General features: G+C 33.3%; 1 protein-coding gene across 1 annotated transcript in view; it reads right to left on the bottom strand.

The window, feature by feature from the left end:
• Window positions 1-25507, bottom strand: part of LOC149776719 (uncharacterized) — a 78292-nt gene extending 52785 nt beyond the window's left edge. The window contains exons 1-13 of the mRNA XM_089941247.1: window positions 25227-25507; window positions 21493-21836; window positions 20709-20844; window positions 15232-15345; window positions 12306-12422; window positions 11534-11832; window positions 10294-10429; window positions 8373-8489; window positions 7600-7898; window positions 6391-6526; window positions 4473-4589; window positions 3701-3999; window positions 763-898 (exon numbers count right to left, since the gene is read on the bottom strand). Of these exons, the coding sequence (XP_089797373.1) occupies window positions 763-898; window positions 3701-3999; window positions 4473-4589; window positions 6391-6526; window positions 7600-7898; window positions 8373-8489; window positions 10294-10429; window positions 11534-11832; window positions 12306-12422; window positions 15232-15345; window positions 20709-20844; window positions 21493-21765 (2179 nt within the window). The 5' untranslated portion in view covers window positions 21766-21836; window positions 25227-25507. The remainder of the gene's footprint in view (window positions 1-762; window positions 899-3700; window positions 4000-4472; window positions 4590-6390; window positions 6527-7599; window positions 7899-8372; window positions 8490-10293; window positions 10430-11533; window positions 11833-12305; window positions 12423-15231; window positions 15346-20708; window positions 20845-21492; window positions 21837-25226) is intronic.
• Between the last annotated feature and the right edge of the window lie 2159 nt (window positions 25508-27666).

Raw genomic sequence — 27666 nt, forward strand, 5'->3', positions numbered from 1 at the left:
CTGCATTAATTAACAACCATATTGGCCTACTTACCTCTAAAGCAACCATAAATCTCCAAAATATGATCAACAATGGCCATACATATGTCCAAAATGGAGTGGACTTGACAGATGCACCCAACAGGCACATCAAGGTCTAAGAAAACTTATCACAACAACACAATACAATGAATGGTTCAAGAGCTATGCTGATTATAAACAAAGCCCAATGTAAAGATATGCAGTTGACTTACCATGACAATTGCTATGTCCAAAAAATGTTGACAAGACAAACTCTGTAAATGTTTCATCTAGACCTAAGAGACAATGTTCTGACCTAATTCAAACAGAATATATTGAATAGTTCTTGAGCTGTGCCACTTAGTGGAAACAAAATCCCATGTGAAAATATGAAATCAAATTGCAAGGGTCACAACACTATCTAAAATGGAGCTTACTAGACAAATCCATAAAAAGCTCATTCATGTCAGTGAGACCGTCTACACATCAAAAGTGCATCAGAACATGTTGAATGGTTGCAAATTTGCACGGGATATGAAGATCATCATGTCACACAGATTTGAAACTTACAGAGAAAAGAATAACTAGATAAAACGTGGAGATGGAAATAAGAAACATTTAAAAGGCACATTTACATGTGACGGGCAATTCAAATACCCAAATGGCATCATTTGCATGTATGTAATATTTTGCAAGCCATCACGAAACAGAACTGTAATCAACATAATATTTACTATTATTATTATTATTATTATTATTTACCTTGAACAAAACAACCAATTATGCCCAACTTGATATCCATGGAAGTCGAGCTGTTTTCTGGAATAAGGACAATCTTTAGTTTTTCCACATCTGCTGAGTTCACGACCACATTGGCTTGATTTCCAGTCACCTGAACCTTAACAAAAGATTGGTTATACAAATTAACAATGCATGGATATACAATGTCTATAAATTATTGATTCGGGACAATATGAGAGAGGAAACAAGAAAGATAAAGAACTTGATTGACATACATGTAGGTTTTATGGACACTTGTTTCATGATACACAAAGACAACATATTTAATAACCAGGAAAGGAAATATTATTTCCAATCCTGATAATCAGAGATAGCCAAGGATTAGGTAAACAAGACTGTATGTACAATACATGAAACCAGACTTCCTAACTTATGTTGTACTGTTTGCATTTCATGTAAATTGCTTCTTTACTCTCATGTCTAGGTAGATTTATCCACTGAAAGCAAACAGTAATAACAAAGTAATTTTTCATTTTGATACAGCATTATTTCTCCCATGCAAACACCAAATAGTCAGCCTTAAGAAAATTGTAAAGTAAAAAGCAGAGGGTGGACTTGTAACCAAAAAAAGATCTCCTAAGTACTTGCCAATATTTTCTTAAACCGAGAACTGTGTTTTAAGAAATAGATGATATGCCATCAAGATCAGCATAATACCATGACCCCAGCCAGGACAGAGGTCTATTGGAACAATTATAATAATCAAAGTGTCATACTCTTTACCCTGAATGACCCTGTATTATTATTGTGCCATATGGAGCTTTTTCCAAACTTGAAACAAGCAATTATCCATTAGATTAAAGTTTTGCTAAGAAATATTTATTTCACTGTACCAACATTCAAAACAAGATGCTAAAACATTATCACATGTGAATTTCATTACCAATGTACAAGTTTATACTATTGCTTGTATTGGCAAGAATTTGTAAGTTGACACAATTTACCATCTGACCAATATTTTACAAGTTTATTCTATGTATCATGTAACAAATAATTTACAAGGTGATTATTATTTATAACTAACCAATTGTAGTCAGATAAAAACATTACAGTAAAACCTGTCATGAGCGACCTCTGCTATGAGCGACCACCTGTCATGTCCGACCGCAATCGTAATGCACGGATCGATTTTACTATATAAACGCTCTGTTATGAACGACCACCTGCTGAACGCGACCAGCGACCGCGATTTCTTGGCAAAATATGCATTTTGACACTGCTATGAACGACCACATCGCCAAAAAATCAAAACAGATTGACACCACTGACCTTAACTTAATCCTTTGTAAACATTAGAGCTCGGGATAAATGTAGTATGCAAACAAAGTGCACATTAAATAACACTATAGTTGAACAACCATATATCGGGATAAACACCTCTAACCATCATTTAATCCTTTGTAACAGAGACGGCAAAAATAGCAAAGATTGCTCTAATAAAGTATTTAAAAATAATTTGTCTTGCTACAGTACCAGTTTTGTGAAATTTACAACTCCAGCGTACGGTGTCATTTGTAAACTGCAGTAAACCAGACTAAAGTACATGTCACTAACCGCCATTGTAGTGCCGAAGTCATGTGAATAGCCAGTAAGAGTAACATCAAAGGGAGTAATGCTGGATATACGCAGTCAATTTAGAGGTTTGTATTTTTTCTTTATCTGTATGAAAACTCACAAAACGCCGGTAGTCCTTATGTCCAAGTGAGAAATCGTTTAAAAGGGCTTCAGTGTTGGTTTGAGTACGTCGTTTGCTTTCCAGTTAATCCATAATGCCTGGAGGGTGAATGAGCTCATTGTCTTTAATACTAGTAAGTGAGAATCATTTCCGGATTTTTTTTAAATTATTTTTTATTTCTTTTGTTAGTGTTTCACCAAGCCACAATCTGTTTACGTGGGTGCAGATGGTCGGAACATTTGTTTATCGAGCTATAACGCTGTTGATTTAAATAAATGTACAGTATTGTTTCCTGATGAGTTAATTATGTATTTTGGTTTCATTCATTGGTACATAATATATATTTATTCCACAATTCCCCAAAACCTGATCAAAACCTATAGTCTTTATAACGTCAACACTAATAACAACGGCAGAATCTCCGCTGAAAAAAAGAAAAATTTTAACACTGGAAGAAAGGATTAATGTCATTGAAAGAAATGAAAAAGGTGAGACCACTCGCAAAATAGCAGTCAGGATAAAGCGTCGGTAAAACGCAAGTTCAAAATGTAATCAAAGACAAGAAGTCCATTAGAAACGAATGGCAGAAAGGTGCACAAGCACAGAGGAAATATGCCACGGCACGACGGACAGTTTACGAAGATCTGAACGAGCGAGTATGGGAGTGGTTTTGTGTTGCAAGGAGTAAAAACATACCAGTAAGTGGAAAGTTGATTCAGGAAAAGGCAATAATTGAGATACATCTTCAGACCAAAGAGCTGAGTAAAACATGTCAACAAAGAAGTATAATGGATTTCTTTTAAAAAAACAGTGAATAAGTGTATAAAATAAGATATATACATCATATCTAACTGTTCATTTTTTGTACATATTAATGTGATGTTGAAATATAAATTTTATTCTCGTTGTTTGATAGATGTATATCTTTATTATATAAAGATATTTTGAGAGGAATGCATGCATTATTTAACAAGATTCATGAATAAAGGATATGATACATGTACAGTGAGTATGGGTATTAATTATTTTTCAACAATGCTAACTATTGACCCTGAAAACCAGTCCATTTTCACACACCTCTTATGAGAGACCACCTGCCTTGAGAGACCACTTTTGGTTGGCAGAAGGGGCGGTCTCTCATAACAGGTTTTACTGTATTAAATATTTTCTATTTACGTCATCTTCTGGAATTTTTGAAACTACTAAGTTATGAATTTTACATACCACAATGGGGGAACTAAAAGCCACAGAGCCACTTGTCCAAACAAACACTGCAATTTCTTTGATGTTGTTGGTCATAGTTTGTGGAACAGACACTGAATTTATATATTTTCCATTGATGTCTACTTGAATCTCAACATCATTTATAGATGTTTCACCAATATGCAGAGGTTGTGTCTTACTGGGCCTAAGATGATCAATTTCTTGAGAGACTAGAGGTTTTACATCACCATTCACAGAAATGTGCACATTGGATGATGGTATCATTGAAGGTGAATCCATTCCATTTGTCAGAGTGCAAACTGTCGAGATCAAGAAAAATAAGAAAATCATTCTGGTCTTTTTTGCTGATTCTAACATACTCTCAAAATATAAACATTATTTATAAATCAAAAAACAAAGAGCAAAGGTTCATTAGACAGCCTCACTTATTTCAGCAATGTCCAAAATGCATATGGAAATATAGGTTGCTTTAATAATGCATATTTCTTGTGTTTACTCTGGGGTTTTTCACAAAATGTTTGAAAAGATGCTGATAATTCACAATCTTTTATGGTGTATACTCTTTTCAGGTTTCACAGTGCTGCAAACCATACATATTGCATATATTTTAGCAGTGGATAAATTTGAGCTATTTAGTAGCTTAAGAGTAAAAATGCAAACAAATCCCATATAAATGTGTCATCATACATAACAGTTCTATATCTTTGATTTTTTTTCAACATATTTTTACCAAGCTTTTGTAACAAGTATTTAGAATGAGTAATATTTTTACCTGTTGTAGTAGTGGGTGTACCAGTTGTTGTTGGAACTGATATAGTAGTAGTTGGTGCACTAGTTGTAACCTGTGGTGTTGTAGTGGTGGGTGCTATAGTGGTTGTTTCCGTTGTTCCTGTGAGGCATATGTGACAATTGATAATAATAACTACACAAGATATATAATCTTTCTTATTTCTAAATCCGTAACCATCATTAATTGTATAAACTAAAATTATTCAATTCAAATCGTAAAGATTTACTGAAGGCAGTTAAACTCCTGAAAGCAATCCATGTGCAGTGGAAACTATAGATAAAATAATTTTTCCCCTAGTTGTAGTTGTGACCATGGAAGGACATGTAACTTTGACCATGGAAGGACATGTAAATGTTGATGCCCTAGTTGTAGTTGTAACCATGGAAGGACATGTAAGTGTTGATCCCCTAGCTGTAGTTGTGACCATGGAAAGACATGTAAGTGTTGATCCTTAGGTGTTGTTGTTATTGCAGGTTTTAACGCCATTTTCCAGCAAACGATAGATTATACATGGAGGCCAGTATTAATGGTGGAGAAAGAACCCAGGAAAACCCCAGAAAGAACCACTGACCCACGAGAAGCTACTGGCAAGCTTTCTCACATACCGACATTAGCCGAATCCGAGACTCGAACCCTCGCAGACAGAGGTGAGATGGCAGTGATCCGTAACGGAAAGTGCTTTAGACCACTCGGCCACTCGGGACCCCGATCCTTAGGTGTAGTTGTGACCATGGAAGGAGATGTAAGTGTTGATCCCCTAGTTGTAGTTGTGACAATGAAAGGACATGTAAGTGTTGATCCCCTAGTTGTAGTTGTGACAATGAAAGGACATGTAAGTGTTGATCCTCTAGATGTAGTTGTGACCAACCAAATAACTATTTAATTGCAGGTAAGTTTGAATATAAGTCAACTTTTTAAATGATCCCAACGTATGTGCAATGCATTCATGTATATTAACCTAATTCCTTATTGTCTGTCCAGTTTGCTAATGTAAAACTCCTGTCCCCACAGGAAAGAAAGAAAGAAAATGAGCTGCAATTTCAACTAATGATCTGTCTTCTTCAATGCTGATATAAATGAAATTCTCATCTAAACATTGTATAAATAATTAAATAGTTTACATTTAACATAACAACTGCATTAATGAACAACCATATTGGCCTACTTACCTCTAAAGCAACCATAAATCTCCAAAATATGGTCAACAATGGCCATACATATGTCCAAAATGGAGTGGACTAGACAGATGAACCTAACAGGCACATCAAGGTCTAAGAAAACTTATCACAACAACACAATACAATGAATGGTTCAAGAGCTATGCTGATTATAAACAAAGCCCCATGTAAAGATATGCAGTTGACTTACCATGACAATTGCTATGTCCAAAAAATGCTGACAAGACAAACTCTGTAAATGTTTCATCTAGACCTAAGAGACAATGTTCTGACCTAATTCAAACAGAATATATTGAATAGTTCTTGAGCTGTGCCACTTAGTGGAAACAAAATCCCATGTGAAAATATGAAATCAAATTGCAAGGGCCACAACACTATCTCAAATGGAGCTTACTAGACAAATCCATCAAAAGCACATTTAAGTCAGTGAAACCGTCGACACATCAAAAGTGCATCAGAACATGTTGAATGGTTGCAAATTTGCATGGGATACGAAGATCATCATGTCACACAGATTTGAAACTTACAGAGAAAAGAATAACTCCATAAAACTTGGAGATGGAAATAAGAAACATTTAAAAGGCACATTTACATGTGACGGGCAATTCAAATACCCAAACGGCATCATTTGCATGTATGTAATATTTTGCAAGCCATCAAGAAATAGAACTAAAATCAACATAATAATTACTATTATTATTATTATTATTGTTATTATTTACCTTGAACAAAACACCCAATTATGCCCAACTTGATATCAATGGAGGTCAAGCTGTTTTCTGGAATAAGGACAATCTTTAGTTTTTCCACATCTGCAGAGTTCACGACCACATTGGCTTGATTTCCAGTTACCTGAACCTTAACAAAAGATTGGTTATACAAATTAACAATGCATGGATATACAATGTCTATAAATAATTCATTTAGGACAATACAAGAGAGGAAACAAGAAAGATAAAGAACTTGATTGACATACATGTAAGTTTTATGGACACTTGTTTCATGATACACAAAGACAACATATTTAATAACCAGGAAAGGAAATATTATTTCCAATCCTGATAATCAGAGATAGCCAAGGATTAGGTAAACAAGACTGTATGTACAATACATGAAACCAGACTTGCTAACTTATGCTGTATTGTTTGCATTTCATGTAAATTGCTTCTTTACTCTCATGTATAAGTAGATTTATCCAATGAAAGCAAACAGTAATAACAAAGTAATTTTTCATTTTGATACAGCATTATTTCTCCCATGAAAAGACCAAATAGTCAGCCTTAAGAAAATTGTAAAGTAAAAAGCAGAGGGTGGACTTGTAACCAAACAAAGATCTCCTAAGTACTTGCCAATTGTTTCTTCAACTGAGAAATGTGTTTTAAAAAACAGATAATATGCCTTTAAGTTCAGATGATCATATATATATATATATATATATATATAGATATATAGATATATATTCATACTGCATAATACCATGACCCCAGCCAGGACAGAGGTCTATTGAAACAATTATAATAAAGTGTCCTACTCTTTACCCTGAATGACCCTGTATTATTATTGTGCCATATGGAGCTTTTTCCAAACTTGAAACAAGCAATTATCCATTAGATTAAAGTTTTGCTAAGAAATATTTATTTCACTGTACCAACATTCAAAACAAGATGCTAAAACATTATCACATGTGAATTTCACTACCAATGTACAAGTTTATACTACTGCTTGTATTGGCAAGAATTTGTAAGTTGACACAATTTACCATTTGACCAATATTTTACAAGTTTATCCTACGTATCATGTAACAAATAATTTACAAGGTGATTATTATTTATAACTAACCAATTGTAGTCAGATAAAAACATTATTAAATATTTTCTATTTATGTCATCTTCTGGAATTTTTGAAACTACTAAGTTATGAATTTTACATACCACAATGGGGGAACTAAAAGCCACAGAGCCACTTGTCCAAACAAACACTGCAATTTCTTTGATGTTGTTGGTCATAGTTTGTGGAACAGACACTGAATTTATATATTTTCCATTGACGTCTACTTGAATCTCAACATCATTTATAGGTGTTTCACCAATATGCAGAGGTTGTGTCTTACTGGGCCTAAGATGATCAATTTCTTGAGAGGCTAGAGGTTTTACATCACCATTCACAGAAATGTGCACACTGGATGATGGTATCATTGAAGGTGAATCCATTCCATTTGTCAGAGTGCAAACTGTCGAGATCAAGAAAAATAAGAAAATCATTCTGGTCTTTTTTGCCGATTCTAACATACTCTCAAAATATAAACATTATTTATAAATCAAAAAACAAAGAGCAAAGGTTCATTAGACAGCCTCACTTATTTCAGCAATGTCCAAAATGCATATGGAAATATAGGTTGCTTTAATAATGCATATTTCTTGTGTTTACTCTGGGTTTTTTCACAAAATGTTTGAAAAGATGCTGATAATTCACAATCTTTTATGGTGTATACTCTTTTCAGGTTTCACAGTGCTGCAAACCATACATATTGCATATATTTTAGCAGTGGATAAATTTGAGTTATTTAGTAGCTTAAGAGTAAAAATGCAAACAAATCCCATATAAATGTGTCATCATACATAACAGTTCTATATCTTTGATTTTTTTCTCAACATATTTTTACCAAGCTTTTGTAACAAGTATTTAGAATGGGTAATATTTTTACCTGTTGTAGTAGTGGGTGTACCAGTTGTTGTTGGAACTGATATAGTAGTAGTTGGTGCACTAGTTGTAACCTGTGGTGTTGTAGTGGTGGGTGCTATAGTGGTTGTTTCCGTTGTTCCTGTGAGGCATATGTGACAATTGATAATAATAACTACACAAGATATATAATCTTTCTTATTTCTAAATCCGTAACCATCATTAATTGTATAAACTAAAACTATTCAATTCAAATCATAAAGATTTACTGAAGCCAGTTAAACTCCTGAAAGCAATCCATGTGCAGTGGAAACTATAGATAAAATAATTTTTGCCCTAGTTGTAGTTGTGACCATGGAAGGACATGTAACTTTGACCATGGAAGGACATGTAAATGTTGATGCCCTAATTGTAGTTGTAACCATGGAAGGACATGTAAGCGTTGATCCCCTAGCTGTAGTTGTGACCATGGAAAGACATGTAAGTGTTGTTGATCCTTAGGTGTTGTTGTTATTGCAGGGTTTAACGCCATTTTCCAGCAAACGATAGATTATACATGGAGGCCAGTATTAATGGTGGAGAAAGAACCCAGGAAAACCCCAGAAAGAACCACTGACCCACGAGAAGCTACTGGCAAGCTTTCTCACATATCGACATTAGCCGAATCCGAGACTCGAACCCTCGCAGACAGAGGTGAGATGGCAGTGATCCGTAACAGAAAGTGCTTTAGACCACTCGGCCACTCGGGGCCCCGATCCTTAGGTGTAGTTGTGACCATGGAAGGAGATGTAAGTGTTGATCCCCTAGTTGTAGTTGTGACAATGAAAGGACATGTAAGTGTTGATCCCCTATTTGTAGTTGTGACAATGAAAGGACATGTAAGTGTTGATCCTCTAGATGTAGTTGTGACCAACCAAATAACTATTTAATTGCAGGTAAGTTTGAATATAAGTCAACTTTTTAAATGATCCCAACGTATGTGCAATGCATTCATGTATATTAACCTAATTCCTTATTGTCTGTCCAGTTTGCTAATGTAAAACTCCTGTCCCCACAGGAAAGAAAGAAAGAAAATGAGCTGCAATTTCAACTAATGATCTGTCTTCTTCAATGCTGATATAAATGAAATTCTCATCTAAACATTGTATAAATAATTAAATAGTTTACATTTAACATAACAACTGCATTAATGAACAACCATATTGGCCTACTTACCTCTAAAGCAACCATAAATCTTGAAAATATGATCAACAATGGCCATACATATGTCCAAAATGGAGTGGACTAGACAGATGAACCTAACAGGCACATCAAGGTCTAAGAAAACTTATCACAACAACACAATACAATGAATGGTTCAAGAGCTATGCTGATTATAAACAAAGCCCCATGTAAAGATATGCAGTTGACTTACCATGACAATTGCTATGTCCAAAAAATGCTGACAAGACAAACTCTGTAAATGTTTCATCTAGACCTAAGAGACAATGTTCTGACCTAATTCAAACAGAATATATTGAATAGTTCTTGAGCTGTGCCACTTAGTGGAAACAAAATCCCATGTGAAAATATGAAATCAAATTGCAAGGGCCACAACACTATCTCAAATGGAGCTTACTAGACAAATCCATCAAAAGCACATTTAAGTCAGTGAAACCGTCGACACATCAAAAGTGCATCAGAACATGTTGAATGGTTGCAAATTTGCATGGGATACGAAGATCATCATGTCACACAGATTTGAAACTTACAGAGAAAAGAATAACTCCATAAAACTTGGAGATGGAAATAAGAAACATTTAAAAGGCACATTTACATGTGACGGGCAATTCAAATACCCAAACGGCATCATTTGCATGTATGTAATATTTTGCAAGCCATCAAGAAATAGAACTAAAATCAACATAATAATTACTATTATTATTATTATTATTGTTATTATTTACCTTGAACAAAACACCCAATTATGCCCAACTTGATATCAATGGAGGTCAAGCTGTTTTCTGGAATAAGGACAATCTTTAGTTTTTCCACATCTGCAGAGTTCACGACCACATTGGCTTGATTTCCAGTCACCTGAACCTTAACAAAAGATTGGTTATACAAATTAACAATGCATGGATATACAATGTCTATAAATAATTCATTTAGGACAATACGAGAGAGGAAACAAGAAAGATAAAGAACTTGATTGACATACATGTACGTTTTATGGACACTTGTTTCATGATACACAAAGACAACATATTTAATAACCAGGAAAGGAAATATTATTTCCAATCCTGATAATCAGAGATAGCCAAGGATTAGGTAAACAAGACTGTATGTACAATACATGAAACCAGACTTGCTAACTTATGCTGTATTGTTTGCATTTCATGTAAATTGCTTCTTTACTCTCATGTATAAGTAGATTTATCCAATGAAAGCAAACAGTAATAACAAAGTAATTTTTCATTTTGATACAGCATTATTTCTCCCATGAAAAGACCAAATAGTCAGCCTTAAGAAAATTGTAAAGTAAAAAGCAGAGGGTGGACTTGTAACCAAACAAAGATCTCCTAAGTACTTGCCAACTGTTTCTTCAACTGAGAAATGTGTTTTAAAAAACAGATAATATGCCTTTAAGTTCAGATGATCATATATATATATATATATATATATATATATATATATATATATATATATATAGATATATATATATAGATATATATTGATACTGCATAATACCATGACCCCAGCCAGGACAGAGGTCTATTGAAACAATTATAATAAAAGTGTCCTACTCTTTACCCTGAATGACCCTGTATTATTATTGTGCCATATGGAGCTTTTTCCAAACTTGAAACAAGCAATTATCCATTAGATTAAAGTTTTGCCAAGAAATATTTATTTCACTGTACCAACATTCAAAACAAGATGCTAAAACATTATCACATGTGAATTTCACTACCAATGTATAAGTTTATACTATTTCTTGTATTGGCAAGAATTTGTAAGTTGACACAATTTACCATTTGACCAATATTTTACAAGTTTATACTACGTATCATGTAACAAATAATTTACAAGGTGATTATTATTTATAACTAACCAATTGTAGTCAGATAAAAACATTATTAAATATTTTCTATTTATGTCATCTTCTGGAATTTTTGAAACTACTAAGTTATGAATTTTACATACCACAATGGGGGAACTAAAAGCCACAGAGCCACTTGTCCAAACAAACACTGCAATTTCTTTGATGTTGTTGGTCATAGTTTGTGGAACAGACACTGAATTTATATATTTTCCATTGACGTCTACTTGAATCTCAACATCATTTATAGGTGTTTCACCAATATGCAGAGGTTGTGTCTTACTGGGCCTAAGATGATCAATTTCTTGAGAGGCTAGAGGTTTTACATCACCATTCACAGAAATGTGCACACTGGATGATGGTATCATTGAAGGTGAATCCATTCCATTTGTCAGAGTGCAAACTGTCGAGATCAAGAAAAATAAGAAAATCATTCTGGTCTTTTTTGCCGATTCTAACATACTCTCAAAATATAAACATTATTTATAAATCAAAAAACAAAGAGCAAAGGTTCATTAGACAGCCTCACTTATTTCAGCAATGTCCAAAATGCATATGGAAATATAGGTTGCTTTAATAATGCATATTTCTTGTGTTTACTCTGGGTTTTTTCACAAAATGTTTGAGAAGATGCTGATAATTCACAATCTTTTATGGTGTATACTCTTTTCAGGTTTCACAGTGCTGCAAACCATACATATTGCATATATTTTAGCAGTGGATAAATTTGAGTTATTTAGTAGCTTAAGAGTAAAAATGCAAACAAATCCCATATAAATGTGTCATCATACATAACAGTTCTATATCTTTGATTTTTTTTCAACATATTTTTACCAAGCTTTTGTAACAAGTATTTAGAATGGGTAATATTTTTACCTGTTGTAGTAGTGGGTGTACCAGTTGTTGTTGGAACTGATATAGTAGTAGTTGGTGCACTAGTTGTAACCTGTGGTGTTGTAGTGGTTGGTGCTATAGTGGTTGTTTCTGTTGTTCCTGTGAGGCATATGTGACAATTGATAATAATAACTACACAAGATATATAATCTTTCTTATTTCTAAATCCGTTACCATCATTAATTGTATAAACTAAAACTATTCAATTCAAATCGTAAAGATTTACTGAAGGCAGTTAGACTCCTGAAAGCAATCCATGTGCAGTGGAAACTATAGATAAAACAAAATAATTTTTCCCCTAGCTGATGCTGTGACCATGGAAGGACATGGAATTGTTGATACCCTAGTTGTAGTTGTGTCCATGGATAAACAGGTAAGCGTTGATCACCTAGTTGTAGTTGTAACCATGGAAATACATGTAAGTGTTGATCTTTAGGTGTAGTTATGACCATGGAAGGAGATGTAAGTGTTGATCCCCTAGTTGTGATCATGGAAGGACATGCAAGTGTTGATGTTTTGGTGTAGTTGTGACCATGGAAGGACATGAAAGTGTTGATACCCTAGATGTAGTTGCGACCACTGAATAACATGTAAGTGTTGATCCCCTAGTTTTAATTGTGACCATGGAAGGGAATATAAGCGTTGATCAACTAGTTGTATAGTAATGTACCAGACTTGTGTTCCCTGTTTAAAATATAGTTGTGTTATTTATCTGTGGAGATTGGGATATTTTGTTCTGATAACTATTTGTACTTATTTGGTTTGCATTTTTTTAGAGGTTTCACCTGAAGTTTGAAAACCAATTACAAACGCTGCATAAACAAAATTAATTTTGCTACAATGATTTATAGGGTGTATGATTGATTATAAGCTCCAACACTGAAGCTTAAACAGGATCATAAACAAATAAACATATTCTGAAGCAAATTCCATAAAGGTTTTTTATATTTATTTTATGGTGAATTAAAGACTCTAAACAACAGGATATGGTTTTTACCAGCTGCAACTGGCTAAACAACTGGCCACAACCCTCTCAGAACACAGACAAACTGTACATATTGGCCCTTCTAGTTTACAACATAAGCCATTTGTAAGTATAGGCCCTTTTAGTTTACAACATATCAGCTTTCAATATATATAAACGAAAGTATGGTCTAATGCTGCATTGCAATACTTATATTTAACTATTTATAGGTAACTTTAAACTTGGTTATCAAATTTTGAATTGTCATACTATGACCAGCAATGAGATCTGAATCCAAAAATATCTTTATTTTGTTGAGAGCTAATATAAAACTTAAATAAATCTCCAGCTAAATTAAAATGCTCTCAGTCAGAAGAATCAATGACAACCCCATTCATCACAAGTAGAGACTGCAATTAGGTCACTGAAGAAAGGAAAGTCAACTGGAGTTGACAAAAGAACTCAAACAAGCAGGCGGAGAAAACATGGTTAAGTCTTAACAACAATTTGCAACAATACAAGGTTGACCTGGAAAAGGACCCACAACATGTACTCAGTCCTAGGTCTTTGTGCTCACCAATAAAGAGGCGCCCCGAGTGGGGAGTGGTCTATAGTGCTCTCCATTCAGGATCACTGCCATCTCACTTCTGTCTGTGCCGGTTCGAGTCTCTGATTCAGCCAATGTGGGTATGTGAGAAAGCTTGCCAGTAGCTTCTCGTGGGTCAGTGGTTCTTTTTGGGCTTTCCCAGGTTCTTCCTACACTATTAATACTGGCCGCCATGTATAGCCTATCATGTGCTGAAAAATGGCGTTAAACCCCACAACAACAACAACTCACCAAGAAATTACCTTACAGCTATTCCAAAACCAAATTTCAATTGGAAAAAGGCATTACATAAGATCCTTTACATGTCCAAAGACACATGATCAAATGATTATCATTTTTCTTTTGATGTTCATCCTTGTCATACCTGCAGTTAGTGATAAACAGCCCTCAGAAATCTTACAAATCACACATGTATAGATGCCAAACACAGTACATATATTACTTAAATGTCCAGAAAAATCAAAATCCTTACCAAGAAGATCAAATGTGCCTTTTATCAATGAGATGAGGATACAATTATTGATACCTCCAACACAAGTTCAAATGTGACATCAGGCACATATGAGGAGAGTCATTATACCATTTTGACAAGGAATACACTCCCACTAACTCCAAGCAAACAGACACCTCTTGTGCAACAACAAGAACTATTGATTTAGCCTGCAACAACTTCTCACAATGACATATCACTAATATATCATTTGCAATAACTGAATTTCCAAAACTAAAAAAACAATTATATTCATCAAGTCATCAGGCATTTGCAAAATAAATGTAACTGGACTTGACAGAAATGTTACACTTCACATCATCCCATGTAACTTAAAAGGGAAGTGGAAATATAGGACTTGAGGAAGTTAGATCATTACCTACTATGACAAATGACAGGAATGAAGGTGTGTAAGCTCAGTTTGAAAACAAGCTAGATTTATTTTCTGATTAACATGCAAAACAATAAATGTGTGGTGATTCTGTGTAATATATATATATATAGGCAGGTGTAAATGTTGATGCAAAACATTTTAATGGTGCAAAGTTGAAAATGTGTGAAAATACAAAGTTGATAACTGCAGTTCAACATTTTTCTCATATGAATGAGAAATAATAATATACTTGTGCAAGAAAAATTAATATATATATATATATATATATATATATATATATATATATAAATCCCACCACTTTCTATAGCATATCTTATATTGGGCACAACCAGGTGTTGCCCATTACTTATATTTTAGAAGATGCAGCCAACTTAGAAATCAATGATAACTAAGTCACAACTGAAGAAGCTTTATACAGCTTTATTTAAACAATCTGTAGAAAAAAGGACTTACGGATTGTAGTGCTTGTTGACCCTGGAATTGTGGGTGTTGTGGGTGGTGAAATGGTGGTTTCCACTGTCGGAATAGTAGGATAGGTAACAGTAGGAGTTGAACCAGGTACTGTGCCTACAAGAAAAGAAATAGCACATTTAGTTTTCCCTAGTTTACTCGCAACATATATCTTGACTTAAGCAATTATATTAATGTCAACCCAATTATTATGCTGAATAAAATAAAGGCTTACATCATTTTATTCTCATAAAGTTGAAATTAAGTTTCATGTAGATTTTACAATAATAAAATACATGGACCATTTGGGCCTGAGATTGCTCACATGGCTGGCATCTCCCTATCTGTTAACAAAAGGAAATCAGGACAGCTGGACACTTTCTGTACAAATTTCTTCTACTTCTAATGATTCCATATGCTATGAAAACAATTATTTCAAGGCTTGCATTTTCATCCATATCTTTATTTGATGGTACATCATAATCGTTTGTCCAATGCATTCTAATACATTTGATAACATTCTGCAGCTGTTTTTTTGAATTGTAATGAAGATTTTTTTCTATTTCTATTTCCATCTAATGCTCGTTTGATATAATTTAAACAACTTTAAAGCCAATATTAACTGGGTTCTTGATGAAATGGGGATGATTTGGTAGTTGTCATCCAACTAGGTGTTGTAGTGGTTTTTATACCAGGGTGCATGAGTTGTAATGGATGGTGCCCCAATTATTCAAGCCATGGTGTTGTTCTAGTTAGCACATCTGTTGACTGGGCTCTTGTTGACGTGGGGACTGCACTAGTAGTTGTCTGACCTGATCTTAAGAATGTTGATATGCCACTTGTTGTGTACCCTGGTGCTGTAGTGTTTGGTGCACCAGATGTTGGTGGCTCTACTTTTGTAGTGGGGGGTGCAAACGATATAATCTGCACAAAAAGTTTAGTTGTAGGTGCACTTGGTCTTGCTTGATCTGACATTTTGCCGGGTACACCAGTTCTTGTCTATATTGTTGTAGTGGCATGTGTCTACATGGTTGACATTGTTGAAGCTGTAACACTATAATGTATGTGTCACAGTCAAACGTAACATGTCTATACAAAGTAACTGTTCATGATTTTCTATAACACAAAATTCAAACTATCAATCAAAAATATACTATTAATTTTCAACATAACATAGAGAAATGTTAATTAGGAGCACTTGTGAAATTATAAATTATATGAAATATAAAAGGATCTACCATCTAATTAAGGATTTTGTGTTCAGAATGTTTAAAATCAATGTTTTCTGTTCTAAAACAAAATCCCCCCTCAAAAAAAACGTATTATTCAAGAAAACAAAAATATCTACAACCAGTAAGCCCCACCCCAACAAGAAAAATAAACTTAATCAGACCAGATCAATGTGCTAATCAATGATCTTAAAACAGCTGAGTACATAAATCCCCAATAAAGGAAAATGCAGATTTATAAGTTCTAACAAATACAAATATGCTACATTTCATATGGTGTTGTTCTGGTTGGTGCACCTGTTGTATGAGCTGTTACTGAAGTGGTGAGGTGTTGTACAAGTTATCTGACCTGGTGTGTTAAGTAGAGAATATGCCAGTTGTGTGGTTTGAATAAATATTTAACTGGGAAACAGAATGGATGCTGCATCCAATATGATACTATTAAATGGTAAAGGATAAAATTAAAACAGGGTAATAACAACATATAGTTTTGCCATAAAACTGTAAATTACAAACTTGATATAGAATTTTTAATCATAAAGCATTATAGCACAATTGAGTTTAAGAAATATTTTAAAAGATTGAGAATTTAATGACACCACATAATCCTTTTTGGTTCTTCAAAGTGAAATCGCAGAAGTATAAAAATTAAGTTATGATACTGATGAAACTGATTGGCAATGTTCTAAGTAAAACAGTCATAGCTATGTAAACTTCCCCATGCTGTACAATGGTACAAAACTGAACATGACCTAGGTCTAATTAATGCAAAACCCTCATTACAAAGATGACTTCCTTCCATGACAAGTCATGCAAAAGTAAATGTGTGAAACGAAAACTGAAATGGAATGTTCTAAGTTAAATAGGGGCCATACTACATTACACTTTACTGGAAAAGAATGAAAATCAAACCTTTCTAATACTGAAATGCATTTATATATGTAGGCCGTCTATTAAAACTGGCAAAATTGTGTCAAAAGGTTTTTGAGAATAAGTCACTTAAACGTTTGCTTTGTTAGTAACAGCAGCCTTCAAGTTACATGATAATTTATTCAATTTTAGTTTATGCACAACTTGATGATCTTGAGTTATTTTAGATACATACTGCCAGTGTTGCAATGGGGTTTGTCTCCCATTAAGGGAGGAATTGGTGGTGTGGTAAGACGATGTAATGTCATATTATAAGGCTTAGTCAGTGGCTAACTCTTGGATAGGGGTGTTGTACATGTACCTTGAAATTGAGAGGCAGACAGGGGGCTCTCATTTAATAAATTTTAATATCAAATTAAACTTGGCATTTTCCCCCAATCAAATACTCATAAGCTATACTAATAACGTAAAGGTCATGCCCATTAAATACATTTCTTTTACAGTTTTAAATAGGAAAAATAAGAATATTTTGTTCATGCTGGGATCAGCCTAGTTTTATTCCACAAATCTGGGATCAACCCAGAATACACTTATGCCAGGATCAGCCTAGCATATATTTAGTTATGAGAGTATTAGCAAAGAATACATTAGCATCCTGAGATCAGCATAACACACAGTCTACTTAATCTGGGATCAGCCCAGAAAACACCTGATTCCTGGCATCAGCAAAGCACAGATTTTATTTGAGCTGGGATAAACCTAGCCAGTTTATGGAAGCTGTGATCATCTAAGATCAGCCCAGATTACACTTTAATGCTGGGATCAGCCTAGCACCAATTATCCTTGAGCTAGGTTCAGCCCAAAATACACAATAATGCTGGGATCAGCCTAGCATAAATTTACTTCAAGATGCAATCAACCCTGAATATGCTCGAATGCTGGGAATACACTATAATGCTGGGATTGGCCCAGAATATACTGTAATGCTGGGATCACCCTAGCACTGATTGGGAATCAGTCTTTTACATTCAGATTCTAGCCCATGAGTGACCCCCACAGAGAGAGCCAAATATTTTTAAAATATTGAAATCAGGTATTAATGTTATTGTATTTATGAATTTGATGTTGTAGAATATTGGTAATAATGAATAGTGGCATGTTTGAGAGAAAGGAAGAGAGTGGGAGAAATGAATGCATATACTTGTGTATGCTATATTTCTTAAAATGCAGGTATCAACATCTTTTCTCATACAATTCATTATTGTTTTGTTGTGCATACATTGATGGCTGATTGGCATCATTTGCATAAACAATCAAGCCATCCATGACAAGATAACTTTTGTCAAATGTGTTGAAATTCTGTTCTCAGTTTATGAGAAGTATTTTAATGGAATTTAGCACTTGCTGCAATATGTAATGATGAATTGGTATAATTTATAAAAATCTTAACTCTGTCAATGTAAGGATACTGTCAAATGAGATGACATTTTGCTGAGTGTTTTTGGGAAAGTGACACGTTTGTAACAACAGTCATATCTGATGGGAGTTTATATATATCTGCACAAAATCTGAATGCTCTTACAAACAAGTTGCTTTATGTGGTAAACTTCTGTTGACCAGTGTATAAGAACTCGTTTACCATTTACTAGGATTTGTATTCATAATAAAAGCATCCATATTTGATTGCATGATGATATCATTTTAAAAAATCTGAAAGATCATTATGCCATAAATGCAATTCTAAGTCAAAGTTTTTAATCAAGCATGGCACATAACATAATCAAATTCTGAAACAAAGCCTTCACAAACTAAATATCAATCTGTTTTCAATTCAGGAAATATCTGGAAAGATATTCAATGTTATGCATGTATGTATTAGCATTTAACAATCCATGCACTAACTAACTATATATATATATATATATATATATATATATATATATATATATATATATATATATATATATATATAGAGTGTGAATATACTATATCATACTCCATTTTAACATGAATTAAAACAATCATGGCATACTTCCAAAATTTCACATGTTTTTCTCCTACACAAAAATTTCTTTCTTAAAAGTAAGAAACAATGTGTAAAAGGCTTATTATCATTTTGGGGAAGAGATTGCATACAAATTCTAATAAAAGTCAATCATTGTCTAGCCCCTGAAATGTCATATATGTGTATTTTTCTTGAACATAAAAAATACTTTCTTCCTAAAAGTACAAAAAAGATCATGCAAAAGTTTATTCATGGATCATGCTGAACTTCACCAATAACTCATTAACATCAACAGACACACTTAAAACCATACATCGGGTGGTTGATTATGTTGCATTCAAATCATATCATCAACTTTAAAAGTATTTCAATTCTACTTAAAATACTTTCAAAAAATGGTTCAAGATCCTTCACCTAATATGCCAACTGAAGAAAGAAAATATAAACTATGCGTATATATAAACATGACATTTCAGAATGGTAGTACAGTAGTTGCCATACATGACCAACAATTTGGCTAAAATTACCACTTGCTTCCTTAACAGGCCATTTATTGTACATGACATATCCATAATAAAAATTCATTGCAACTGGTCTGTCAATATTGTCTATGGACATAAAATACAAGACAATCGAGGTGTGTATTCTTAGATACAGGACTAACAAGACCATATAACTGAAAAACTTTTCCCTTTACATATTGAGCAATTCAGAAATTATTGTCATAACTGTGCTTGCCATTCAAGTAAATTCTCAGTTGAAATGTGTACCTGCATAGAACCTGTCTGCCTATGAATTAGTGATAAGTTTCATCATCATCCACATTTCCTCTTTATGAATACTGTATATAGCACATTAGGACTTTTGGGCATCAGTGTTTGTGGGTGTAACTCGAAGTTAGCAGGTAATTATGATTGTGACCTCAGTGGTTGTTGTTGTTGTTGTTGTAGAGTTTAATGCCATTTTTCAGTACAAGATAGGCTATACATAGCGGCCAGTATTAATGGTGGAGGAAGACCCCAGGAAAACCCCGGAAAGAACCACCAACCCACGAGAAGCTACTGGCAAGCTTTCTCACTTGCCCACATAGGCTGAACCCAAGACTCAAACCCAAGTAGATAGAGGTGAGATGGCAGTGATCCATAACGGTGAGCACTTAGACCACTCAGCCACTTGGGGCCCCACGACCTCAGTGGTTGTAAGTATAATGTGAAGTTAACAGGTATCTAGGATTGAAATATCAGTACTTGTGAGTGTAATGTGAACTAATGATTAGTAGGATTTGGATGTCAATGTGAAATAAGGACTGATGTAATGTCTATACATGAAGGCAGGAATAACAAGACAATGTATGACTGGTAAGATAATGTTTTTACCTTCAAAGCATCCATGAATGGAGACATCTATCTTAATGGGGAAACTGTCATCAAAGGACACAGCCCACAGTATCAGCTTTTGGACATATTCATTCAAATACACAGCAAATATATTACCATTTACTTTCTCTGTTGACTAGGAAAAAGAAAGGAAAAAATTAAAAAACATTAGCTAACAGAAGTAAACAGACAGACATGTGAAGGATTTATGAATAGAGACTATATAAATTGCTCATATGTATTCAATAATTCATTTCGAAATACACTTAATTGAACATTTAAAAAACATAACAAATACATGCAACATTTTCCAGAATTCAAAAGTTTCAAATTTTCAAATATCAGGATTAATAGTTCCAAAACAGAAATGTCTTTTCATCTGAATAATAATTATACAATGTGCCTTCCAAACATATTTGGAAAGTATTTGTCCTTTGACATGGATGGTCAAAGTCTCTTCAAAAACTGTTGAGTTGATCTCTGCATGCAAGCATTGATTAAAAGGCATTCCTTGCACATCCAAGATAAATCTCATGGCCTATTCTGGGACACACAACTAGAGATAAACCTCAAAGTCTGTTCTAGGACACAATATTACAAGATTAATATTAAACGCAAAAACTCCACAATTTGACCTTAATAGATTAAAACTTCAACGTTATATTTTCAAAACCTAAGCTTTATTCTCAGTTGAACCATTCCAACATTTAGAAATTTCACCCTTTTCTGACTTACATGTACAGTTTGTCTTTCCATTTAATTTATATTCAGATAAAGTACTTACATTTTGTTTGATGCTGGAGTAAGAGACACCGTCGGCTTTCAGATACTGTATTTCAATGGCAAATATGTTACTTGTGTTATCAGTGATATTCATCATTTCAATAAAAACTGGTCCATTTTGATTCCTGCTTAGATTGAACACAATAGCATGGGTATCAAAGATAACGAAAGGCTCATTGTCGTCAATTCTAAGTTTATCTTTATCAGTATTGGGAAGGTCGGGCTGTCCCTGCACTTCAATCCATTCAGAGGGTAAAAGACTATACTTATTCATCCCTTCTCTGATGTTACATGGAGTTGTGGTTGTGGTTCTACTTGTACTAGTTGTACTCTGACTAGTGATTTCTGTAAACAAACAAAAAAAACCCAGAAAATAACATGAAATCTTATGACATAACATCACAAAGCAGTTAGGACTTATACCTGCACGAAAGCTTGAACAATGGCTTAAATTCTACCACTGGCATTTCACCATGCAAAGCATGACGAAAATGTGCATTGGAAATTCTGCAGAAATATCATCCAATTTAAGAAATGTATATATTTGGCTGAATCAGTAAAATGATTTGATACACCAAAGACTAATTAAGCAAAGATTAAATGAACAGTTCAAATAATCATGGAGGCAATCCAAAACAGCTTGTAGTAAATTTATTTATCATAATAAATATAAAAAACTATTCTTCATTAGAAACTTAAATTTATACAAATTATAATTTCATGAATTTCCTTGTTTTAGTACAGTCTCTCAATCTTAAGATTAGGCTGTCACAGAAACACATCAATATAAGAATGTCTACTGTACGTCAATAACATGACTGAAAAGGAGAAACACTTCTTTTTTATGTGTCCTTGGTATAATTAGCTTCAAAACGTATTTATCTACACAGTTGTACACTTGTGCAATATTAAGCCATTTCTGAATATCACATGTCTTCTCAGTCAAAAGGTAAAACTATCAGACTTACAATATACATTTATTTTCAATAAAATTGAGAGATATCATAATATCTTTAATGCAACAGTTTGTTCCTCACTCTTTGATTGCTGTATTTGCAGATATATCAATACTAGTTATTCTATAAGCAAATTATGTCAACATTAGTCGCACAGTAGCCATAAACATTATCTATCCTTAAGAATGAATAAATCTTTACATAATTTATTTATTTAATCAACTTACGTTAAAAGTCATGTCAAAGTTTTGTAACAAATTAACAATAAATGCTTGTATTATGCGTGACATTTTTTATCCATAAAAATCATGTCATTTTTGTGCAAATGACTGTCAGATAGCACTAATTAATCATATTTGTTACTTCAAATTGTACCCTCTAATTAGTGATTAAGAGTTTGGCATTGTAATGAGTAGGACTATTTTGTCATCATTTGAAACAATGGTTTCATCAAATAAAATCAAAGTATACTATAGTTTTCAGTGCAGATATAGGTTTTTTTTTAAATGTGTGCTTATATCTATCTGTACAATAAGTTTTAATTTGGTAATTATGTACATTTTGCCATAGTAACTCCTTTTATATTAAGTTCAAATGACAAAATACCCATCAAATGAAATCTCTCAATAATAAAACCACAGAAAACCAAAATCCACTGGAACCATATTATGTTTCTGATCTAAACCCTCAACTTCAAACTGTTTTATATGTTTGTCCTAAGCCCTAACCCTCCTTAAAACTATCTTCTGTCTCTGTTCTGAATTTAAAAGTCCCTTGAAACTGTGTTATATTTCTGTTCTAGCAACAAACTCCGTTTTTTATACCTGTATTATACTTCTGTTCTAAAATCAAAATTTTCTGGAAACCATATTATATTTCTCTTCCAAAATGTCCTTGAAAATGTATTATGTTAAATTTATTTTCTAAATTCAAACTTGCCCTGAATCTGTATTATTCCAAAATTAAAACATCCACAAAATTTTATTATATATTTGTTTTCTAAATCCTCTGGAGACTGTTATCATTTTACTATCTTAACACAATACCCTAAGGAAACCATATCACATTTCTATTCTAAAATAAAAATTTCCTGTAAAATTATATTTTAATTTTGTGTTCTAATACAAAAATTCCAAAGAAACTGTATTATATTTCCTTTCCAAAATCAAACCACATTTAAAATCATACTATGCATCTGTTTTTTAAAACAATATATGCAAACACATATCCCAGAATTATGTAAAGAAACCAGAAAGGTCACAAATCTTAATTTCAGAAAATAAAACCCAAACAACACTCTATCAGATCAAGGCAATGTAAGATTGAATGGTTTTAAGATAGCATAGTAAATAAAAGCATACAAAAAATAGGTATATATATTTAACTTCTAATTATGGCAAATACCTGTTTTAGATGTTTCTGTATCTAAATCTGGCACATGAAGAACAAGCTAGGTCATCCAGATGTGCAATCAAACTTTAAGACCAAGTTGCACTTATCTACCACAAATGTTTATGTTGAAACATTTCCCTGATACAAGTATATCACAATCTCTGCTTTTTTCCAAGTTAATTTTCTGTAATGATTATATCACACTGCAATGAAACACATTATGATATGCCTTGTAACAAACACACTGTTTACAGCATCAATTCATAGCCTCGTCTTCTCTTTTAAATTTGTATATTGCCATAGCACATGTTAGAGTATTAGATGAATGCTAAACAGTCAATCACAGGTAAGAAAACTTCCCCAATAAAGCAAAACTTTGAAACAGGCCTTGAAAATAGAAAATCAAAACTGCCTGCATATGATTGATTTTTCAAATTCAAATTTACCATAAGATTTTGTCAGTAGCCATCAAAATCTTTTGAAACAACGAAAAACTAAACAAGCCCAAAGAGCTTAAAAGTAAATGGCAAATCACTGATATCTGAAACTCAACATAAGCTGCAATATAAACACCCAAAATGTATTTACTATTGGAACACTGTCAGCCATCATAATGGCTAAGAAATAAGTCAAAGAGATGCAAAGTAAAACTGCCAGAATGGCATTTTTAGGTTCCACAAGTCATTCAATCAAGCTCAGAAATAGACTGGTTTTGTTGTATAGCAAACATTTTATCAACAATTTTTGCAAGATATAAATCATCGAAACATTTCTAATTGATATTACGAATCAAATGTTTTCAAAAATATTAAACAATACAGTTTTGAATGATTTGATTCCAAAGGGAAACAAGTGGGTGTTGTGTTTCATTTTTCACATTCCCAAGGAATTCTCACCTGAACTGTACGGAATTTTTTAATTTTTCGAACACAAATTACAAGTAATTACAGTCATGGAATTATAATAACATGTTTAAAATACATACAAAAGAATCAAGTCTACTTTATCACTACAAGAAAAGGAAAAAGAATATACAAAGACTTAACAATTGGTGTTGTTGCTGAAATTAAAGCTGAATTGATGGCAGCAGAAGCCAGCATAAAATTAAAAGTACAAGGCTAAGTCCATTCAAAAATATTTATAAAAAAAACAAATATTACAGAATTGTAAGCTGAAAAGTTAGACAATAATTTAGCCAATGGTCTCCTGATAACGTTAAAGGCATTCATTTGATGGCCACACTAGCCATGCTATAAAAGGATGAATATTAAACCTAGCTCTTAAAATAAGCAGGTTCTAAAATAGCAATGTCCGTACCAAACCAGGCATAAAAACATACCATTATTTCCTAATGAGCTTTAACTATAACACTTAGAGAAATGAGTACCTGTAGTTGTTGGGGCAAGAGTTGTTGTTGGCGCTGCAGTAGTGGTAGTTGGTGCAGCTGTTGTTGTTGGTGTTGTGGTAGTCGTTCGTATTGTGGTAGTTGTTGGAGCTGCAGTAGTTGTTGGCACTCGTGTAGCTGTAGAAGGTGCAGCTGTTGTCGTTGGTGATGTGATAGTCGTTGGTACTGTGGTAGTTGTTGGTGCTGTAGTAGTTGTTGGTACTTGTGTAGTCGTAGTTGATGCAGATGTTGTCGTTGGTGCTGTAGTAGTTGTTCCTATTGTGGTAGTTATTATTATTATAGTTTTTATTTAGACAGTATAATACTGGTAAAGTAGTTGAGGCTGATTTTGTTTTATTTTTATTAATATTCATCAAGATCGGGATACAAGATTTAAAACTTTTAAGAACACATGGTGTGTCTTCTTTTTTCATAGTTGCCTGTTGACCTAGATCACAATTATAAGCACAGTATGGAAAGAGTCACATATTAATCTTTGACTGGAAGGTTGATGACTTTGCATTCAAGTCACATGATCAACTTTACAAGTACTGGAATTTTACTTAAATTATTTTGAGGAAAATGTTCAAGATACTTAAATGTATGTTAATTAAGAAAGAAAATGAAAGAGATAGATGCTTATATATATATATATATATATATATATATATATATATATATATATATATATATATATATATATATATATATATATAAGTGCTTTATATCTCTGTTCTGAAACCAAATGACCTTCAAGTGTCTTCATCTAGCAAGAAAATCTATTGTTGTAACCCTATTATGCTTCTGTCATAAAACCAAAATCCATCTTATATTTCTGCTTTAAAACCAACTCTCCCTTAACCATATTATCAGATTATATTCTGTTCTAAATCCAAGTTCCGGTGAAACTGCATTATATAAAACTAAACCTCTCTTGAAATATATTTATGCATTATAAAATCAAAATCCTACCACAATTAAATATAGTTTATTTTATTCTACAACCAAAATACCCTTGATATGTTATATTTTAATGTTCTTCTAAAAAAAATCCATATAAACCATATTATATTTCTTTTTCTAAAACCAAACTACCCTTGACAACATGTTATATTTCCATTCTTAAATCAAAATCCCCACAAATGCAAATCCCACTACACTGAAATCAAAATCCCACAAATGCAAATCCCATTACAATGAAATAAAAATCCCCACAAAAGTAAATCCCACTACACTGAAATCAAAGGAAAAAAGATCAAATGTCAATTTTACAAAATAAAATTGAAACTAAACTTGACCTGACCAGATCACTGTATCAATCAATGGTTTTAACATAGCAGAGTAAATAAAGCACCAACAAAGAAAGATAACTACACATATAAAGTCTACTTATTTTAGACATCTCTTTACATAAAACTTTGCTATGAAAAAAGTCAGGTTCTTTAGGAGTTTAATGTTGTTTCTACTGCAGACATGATTTTGGTATTCCACAAAAACACTGAAAATCTGAAAGGGGGATTTGTGGGTCCTCCCTCAATGGGCTCTCGAGGGGCAGTGCCCCAAGTCTGGGGGTGAGGCCAGGGGGCCAAAGGCCTCTGACCAAAAATGCATTTTACAATCATAAAAAGCTACTCCTGGTGCAATTATAATCATAATATATAACAAAATAATCATTTGAAGAACTAACAAACTTACCAAAATGTTTCAACTTGACTTGAATAATTTCACAATAATTATTGTCACATGAATGTGTTCTCCAATACTATTGGTGCTTAAGTTATTTCATGTGCATGTCAGTGTTCACATCCTAATTAAGTCACAAAAATGTCTCAATGTTTGCAGCAAACAGATTAAACTTCTCTTTTATCATAACAAATCTGTAAAATAAAAACCCAAGTACATCAACTATATACAAATAATCCCATACATTCAATGGTCTTATTCTCCAATGGACACAGCTTGTTGATATTCCAGTTGAGCTCTTTGTGGGGCTTTGGCAAAGATATGTTAAGCCTTCCTTTTTGACTGACTTTCTGGGATCAATGTGCAATCATTTCTTTTCCTTCTCAATGAGAGCCTTTTTCCTTTCAGGCTGGTGCTTGTATTGGTGACATGAAGTGTGCATATTGTGACAGAGAGCTACATCTGTTCTCTCATGCAAGAAATCTTTCTTCATACAGTAATTAATTGCATTTTTTACAGATGCCTTCTGAACTTCAATTTTCTGTGTGCAACTTATTTTGTAGGTGCCGTTCCTAACTCTTCCAACCATGATTAATGTAGAGCAGAGTTCACAAAATGCTAGTACTCTAGCTTTCAGTTTTCTTATAAACTGACCAACTAAATTTCTGTCGACTTTTTGCTTCAGCCATTCCCATTTCCATACGTTTTATAAACCTTTATCTAAACTTCTCGTGTCATGGTCTCTCTCAACAACTTGGGA

This window comes from Sinohyriopsis cumingii, chromosome 18 (assembly GCF_028554795.1).
Source record: "Sinohyriopsis cumingii isolate HCF-2022 chromosome 18, ASM2855479v2, whole genome shotgun sequence".
Lineage (NCBI taxonomy): Eukaryota > Metazoa > Mollusca > Bivalvia > Unionida > Unionidae > Sinohyriopsis > Sinohyriopsis cumingii.